This window comes from Coffea eugenioides, chromosome 4, assembly GCF_003713205.1.
Source record: "Coffea eugenioides isolate CCC68of chromosome 4, Ceug_1.0, whole genome shotgun sequence".
Classification (NCBI taxonomy): Eukaryota; Viridiplantae; Streptophyta; class Magnoliopsida; order Gentianales; family Rubiaceae; genus Coffea; species Coffea eugenioides.
In genome coordinates this window covers 40557261-40563856 of record NC_040038.1, presented here as the reverse complement: position 1 = coordinate 40563856, position 6596 = coordinate 40557261, and the positions used below count along the sequence as shown (strand labels likewise).

General features: G+C 36.4%; 1 protein-coding gene across 1 annotated transcript; it reads right to left on the bottom strand.

Moving 5' to 3' along the window:
* Positions 1-4494: 4494 nt before the first annotated feature.
* Positions 4495-6194, bottom strand: LOC113768380 (expansin-A15-like). Its single transcript, XM_027312716.1, has 4 exons — positions 6132-6194; positions 5880-6010; positions 5473-5785; positions 4495-5330 (listed from the first exon to the last, which is right to left on the bottom strand). Exons 2-4 carry the CDS (start codon positions 6004-6006, stop codon positions 5024-5026), a joined length of 747 nt encoding a protein of 248 aa, XP_027168517.1. The 5' UTR covers positions 6007-6010; positions 6132-6194; the 3' UTR covers positions 4495-5023.
* Positions 6195-6596: the final 402 nt, after the last annotated feature.

The following is a 6596-nucleotide window of genomic DNA, read 5'->3' as shown; positions in this document are numbered from 1 at the left end:
ACTATATTTAATGTACATAGTTATTAGAAGTTTGTGAATATACATTAGTTGCCTTCTAATGACTCCAAATTGAAAAGTTTGATTGTTTGACAATTTTATTTTGTTGTCCATTTTAGTCAAACATGTAACATTAATTAGACTGACTCTTGCATTGAAAAACTAAAGTACTCTCTAAGTTCCAAAAATATTATAGTAATATGTGCCTCTTACTTTGAATGAATGATCTAATATTATTAAGGGGTATTTGAGGAAACTATGAACAAAAAATAATTGTTGTAACTACATTAACTAAATTTCTTAATCAGTGTGAAAAAAGAAATAGACCTATCTTTACGGGCGGAGAGAGTAATTTTTTTTTTTTACTTTTGTAAATCAGAGAGTGGACATCCTAAATTTTTTTTGTTAGAGAAATTTATTATTTTTCTAAGAAATAAAATTTTGAATAAAGAAAACTAATTTGGAATAAAGAAGAGAAGAGAGAAGAAAAGGGAAAAAAATTACACAGTAGAGATACTCTCAAGGGGTTAAGTGATACGGAACAATTATTAGAGAGTAAAATGAGAATCAGGATATACTTTAAGAGAGTCATTTACAATTAACCGATATAAAAATGGTACCATTTGTATTTTGCAAAGTTTGAATTGAAACCAAACACAATTTTGAAGCAGCTACAAATACATGGGCCAACATATAAATAAAAGGGCAAAGATGGACTCCGTCTGTCTTTTCCATTGGGCTAAGACAGAGTCCATTGGCTTCTATTCGTAAGGAAGAACTTATAACAAATATGACAGGGAATGGAGAGACAGCCCAAGGGTAATCTGAAGGAAGCCACTAACGTCTTCCATTGATAGCATCTTGACCCCATTCAAATTTTGGGCCAATTTGCCCCATATTTCTACCAAAACGAGACTCATGCCAAACCCACGTTTGACAGGCAATCACATTGCGCTCTTAAGAAGCATAGCTGCGATAGCGTTGTTGAAATATTAATATTGTCCATATTTAAGTACTTAATATAAGATAAGCTAACCACTTTACAATCGTCATGATCAAAGTTGCTTCCATCAATTTTTTACTTTATGTTATAATAAATGAGTTATGTGAATATTTTTGAACGTTAAATGAGTGATCTGGTGATGTGCAAAATCATAAGGGAAAAAATAGTAACTTACCCAAAAATTATTTGTTACTAGGTGTTGAGGCAATATTCAATTGCAAGAAAACAACTGAATCTTTTCATTCTACCATGTCAAATGTGAAAATGAAATTTGTGATATTTGCAGTTTGAACGGAAGGGGAACATATTCCTTCAGCAGTGGAATGCTACTTGAAGCAATATGGCATAATGGAGGAGCAAGCACGCGATAAACTTTACCAACAAATTGAATCTGCATGGAAGGTCTTGAATCAAGAACTGCTTAAACCTAGTAGTTCTGCTGCAATTGAATTTGCACCTTGCAAAGCTGTCTCCTTCGAGTTCTACACTTTGCTTGTGTGATTGATGTTTTCTATAAGCACAGAGACGAATATACACACGTGGGAGAAACCATGCGAAGTTGCATCAATTTACTGTTCATTAAGTCCATTCCTATATAAGTTGCTTATAGTTATGTATACCATTTGAAGGATACATAACTTGGGTCATTCCTAAGTTGAAAGGGAATGGAATGGGTTTAAAAACTTGGGTCCAATGGAATGGGTTTAACCATTTTGATCCAATGGATTTCGGCCCAAAAGTTACTTAGGCCAACTCTTAGACTTGAGTCGTGATAGTTGATATCAGAGTTATAGTTTCAACTATACAAGGAAGTGCAAGGAGGAATTAAGAGTCGTGATAGTTGGTATTAGAGTTATAGTTTCAACTATACAAGGAAGTGCAAGGAGGACTTAAGTGCCATGTCAGTTGGGCCAGCATGTTGTAGTTTCAACTATACAAGGAAGTGCAAGGAGGAATTAAGTGCCATGTAGGGTGGAGGGTCATTTCTAGAGTTCATAGAGTCTAGAATTAAGTACCATGTAAGGTGGGGCCACATCTAGAGTTCGAACATGACCAAGTGGATAGTTTGAACCTCGCGTGGTCTCTATGTTGGATAAGGCTAGGACAGCGGTTATAGTTTCAACTATGCAAGAAAGTATAAGGAATTAAGTGCCATGTTAGGCGGATGCCCCTCTAGGAATTAAGTCCCACGTAGGGTGGGGGCCACATCTAGAGTTCGAATATGACCAAGTGGATAGTTTGAATCTTGCGTGGTCTCTACGCTGGATAAAGCTAGGCTAGCAGGTTATAGTTTCAACTATGTTTCAGATATGCAAGAAAGTGTAAGAAGTTAAGTGCTACATCGGGCGGGAGCCACCTCTAGGAATTAAGTGTCATGTAGGGTGGGGGCTACCTCTAGAGTTCAAACATGACCAAGTGGGCAGTCTAAATCTCGCGTGGTATCTATGCGGAGTAAGGCTAGGCCAGTGGGTTCTACTTTCAACTATGCAAGAAAGTGTAAGGAGCTAAGTGTCATGCCGGGTTGGAGCCACCTCTAGAGTTTGTACGAATCACCTCTAGAGTCCGAATACGACCAAATAGACAGTCTGGATTCTAACAGGCTTTTGCAAGAAATGAGACATCCCACATCAAAAGTTGGAAGGGAATGGAATGGGTTTAAAAGTTTAGGTCCAATGGCTACATAGTAACTTCGATTAACCATTTTGGCCCAGTGAATTTTGATCCAAAAGTTATTTAGGCTACCCCTTGGACCTGAATGATGACATTACAAGTGTCTAGCTGTTTCATATTTCCCTCAAAAAAAAAATTCATTCGTGTTATTTCTAATAGTGGCACGGTTGCTACTTGAGGTGTGCAACAAGGGAAAGAAGCACGAATGATTAGTTCTGGACAAGATTTACAACATTTTGAAACGTTTTGAGCAACTTGTGACTCAATGTAGATAACTTGTACAGCTTTGTCATATAAATATAATTTAAAATACTATTCAAAATTATCTATATATATTATATTAATTGTGTCAGAATTATCATATAAATATAATTTAAAATACTATTCAAAATTAGTTATATATATTATACTAATTGTGTCAGAATTAAATTATATATATATATATTATATTAATTGTGTCCAAATTGGTAGTGCTGTTATGGGAAATGTAAATTTTGAATTCTTGTGATCACGGCCGTCAACCTTTGGCATCGTTGTCATTTAATAACTGCGCCGTTTCCGTGAAAGAAATGCTTTTAAACTATGCTTTTTTTTTTGGTGTACTATGCTACTAACAAGGGGCGGAGCCACCTTGATGAGAAGGTGGGCAATTTGTAAAAATCACAAAATAGACTTGAAAATTTTGTAAAATTTTAAGTTCTTCTCACTATTGTCCCGCTCTCAATTTTAAAAAAATTATTATTTCTTGACATTGCCCCCGTAATTTGAAAACTAGTCATCTCTAAACGACTAATTTCTTTCTTTTAAGTATCTTTTCTATGATCCACTTGATTGAAAGCTATTAATTAAGATACATTTAATTACTAGAATGAGAAAATTTGTAGGAAGTAGAACAAAAACCCCCCAAAATTTTTTATTTCATTTTAAGTGTACAATCTTAATCCCACCGAGCGGAGACCATGGTTTGACCGCTACTAATTAGCACATTAGTTTTAGCTTTGTTTGGTGAGTGTATTAAAGATTCAAAGTGAATAGCCCCATTGTGTTGCGTGGGCATCTGTTCTCTCAATCTTTGTGTAGACGTGCTGTTGGAGAAGAAACAAAGAGAATTCCTTCGTGTTTGGTTTCTCCTAATTTATCACTCTTTGATTTTGGGAGATCAGCCTTTAATATTTTTTTTCCCTAGTATATTAATCCTGAAGTGTCATACCCCAAATTCCCAGTCAAATGGGGCACACAAATTACTGCTCGCCAAGGACCTCCAACTCCGTTGTAGACCGGTATCACAATGGGACTTTATTAGTTTATATTTTTTCTTCTTGGGGAAAGAATTTCAAGCCAGGTTTTGGTGGTGCAAACTCGTTTAGATTGGAATTTTATTAGATTTTCTAGTGAAAAAAGTTTTAAAACATTTTCCAATTAAATTTTTTTTTTTTGGGGTCGAAGCACTTTTCAAAATGTCCAAAAGATAACTCTACTAGAAACTAATTTCTGTTCTGCCAAAACAGAATATAATTTTGTATATGTGTGATGGAGCTTTTGCTGCCAAGACTAAAATTGTCATAAGCGGCACCAGTATCAAAAAATGCAATGAGAGGTCTGGGCTGGGAATACTTATCCAAAAGGATATGAACTAATGCTTGTGGATAGGTCTTCTTCTTATTGTGACATAAAAGCTCAGGTGAAAAAACAAATAGTATTAAAAGAAATACTATACTACATGAGTTTTAGAAATTTTAAAAAAAATGCTGAAATTAAAATTAAATAGCAAATACAACCAAACAAATTTCACATGTAGACATTGAGATAGATAGGGACACAAGTTCAATTTAAGGTTCAGCACCCAAGGTGTCAAGTCCTTTTATTGATGGCGATTGTCAGAAAAGGAAGCAGACAACATTAACGGTTTACAGTCTGATAGAATCAGATACTATCAATAACCACGCCTTTACCAGAAGGCAACACCACCACAAAAAAAAAAAAAAAAAAAAAAATCAGCTTTAGCTGAGTACAATAACATTAACTTCACCCTTAATAATACTCTTGCCTTAATCAACTTAAAGACATTAAACCAATCAAACCAAAGATAGTACCATGAAGTATTAATTGGCGGGTGGTTAGAACCGTAACCTACCACTGCCCTATTTCTGCCTTCCTAAAAAGACCTAGACAGAAACAAACTTCATGTGACACAACTAAGGAAAAATGGTTAGGGGCTCTTTAAAACAAGCCCTGCCCCAATTTTTCTTTTTCTTTTTTTTCTTTTTTGACACGAAAATTGCAATCTCTAGTGACTCATCCATCACCTATAAAATTCATTTACCAAACTAATACATAACACTAGTGATTCAATTAAGTGAATTGTCCACCAGTGAAGGTTTGGCCATAGGACCAGCTAGCAGGTATAGCATTGTTGCAGACCACGGTTCGACCATCACTAGTGGTGACCTTGAATGAGATGCTTTGTCCATCAAGAAAAGAGTTGCTTTGCCAGTTCTGTCCCCAATTTCTTGACATTGGTTGCCAATTACTGCTTGACCCTTTGACTGAAACGGCATGGACATCACCAGCACCTCCAACATTTGTGATTAGGACCAGGTTGAAGTAAGAATGGCCATTGATGGTAAATCTGATGCCGCCCTTCCTTTGACATGGCACCCTGTTGTTACATGTTCATATTTTTGTTGTCAGAATCCAATCTTTGACAGGAAAATTAGTCTTGAGTGTTGTGCTTGGTGATAGAACTTTATTTACCTACATGAAACTGAATAAAAAGGGAATGAAAAGGTGCAAGAATCTACCTTCTATAAGAGACTGGGACAATTCCAGCTCTGTATTGACCAATACGCTGGAAAACAGGCTGAGAGAGGTCAAAATGTTGCAGAGGTGGATTGCACCAGCCTCCATCATTGTTTGGGAGTGCATTGTTAGGAGGGCAAAAGTTGGTAGCTGTGACAATAATGGAACCAGGAAGGCAAGCTTTTGGGTCATTCATACATTTGATTTCAAAGCAAGCTCCACAGCTCAGTCCATTGTTGAACAATGCGGTGCTCAGAGCAGCTGTGTTTGTCCCATAACCTTGGCTGTATAGATTTCCATAGCCACAAGCCCCTCCTGCAGATAAAGAAAGAATTTAATTATTCTCCACAAGTTTATTAATAATTGGACTATGAGAAGGATTGAAGAGGAATATGTGATGAATTCTTACCCATTGTGCCGGAAGCATCACCGCCTCCATAGAAAGTAGCATGAGCATCAGTCCACCCCTCGTCATATCCATGAACAAACGAGGAAATGGAAAGATAGCCAATGATGAGAAAACCAAGAAGTTCCATTTTCCTGTAGAGAAAAAAAATAATTCAAATGAGAGTTGTTAGGAGCATTTATGATCCCTCAACATAAAAATCAAGAAAGAGAAAAACGTTTTTTTTTTTCTTTTTTTTCATTAGAGAATATTAACCTTGATGCTTGCTAAGTTGCTTATCTTTTTTCTGAAAGAAGAGAGGAGAGTGAAAGAGTGTGTGAGGAAAATTGAGCTGGGGAGAAATGGATATATATAGACCATTGGAGGGGAGAGGGGGGCAACAGGGGCAGGGCATTGCATGGCTAACATCATAGTCTATCTTTTTTCAGCTTTTTGCTTTTGTTTACCTTCTTTTTCTTGGCTGAATAGGACCAAAATCCTCAGTCTTCACACTGTGTACGGCGGGGACTCAAAACTGGGTGCAAGCGGTTATTTCTGTTTGTGTTCTAGGCATCTTTTTTGACTTACAACCAAGCGGTTTGGAACCTCGTCATGGCTGTCTCATTATTGTCAATTACTGTTTACTGCTCCTTTTGTATGGTAAAATTCGATTGGATTAACACATGAGTTCGGGGCAATTGATAAGTGAGTTACTAATACCAATGAAAGGTCACAGTTCGA

Excerpts from the sequence above, each read along its gene's own strand:
- LOC113768380 (XM_027312716.1), bottom strand. The coding sequence starts at position 6,006 with ATGGAACTTCTTGGTTTTCTCATCATTGGCTATCTTTCCATTTCCTCG. Across the intron at positions 5,786-5,879 it reads TGATGCTTCCGGCACAATGG|GAGGGGCTTGTGGCTATGGA; the intron begins GTAAGAATTCAT and ends CTTTATCTGCAG. Across the intron at positions 5,331-5,472 it reads GTCCCAGTCTCTTATAGAAG|GGTGCCATGTCAAAGGAAGG; the intron begins GTAGATTCTTGC and ends ATGTAACAACAG.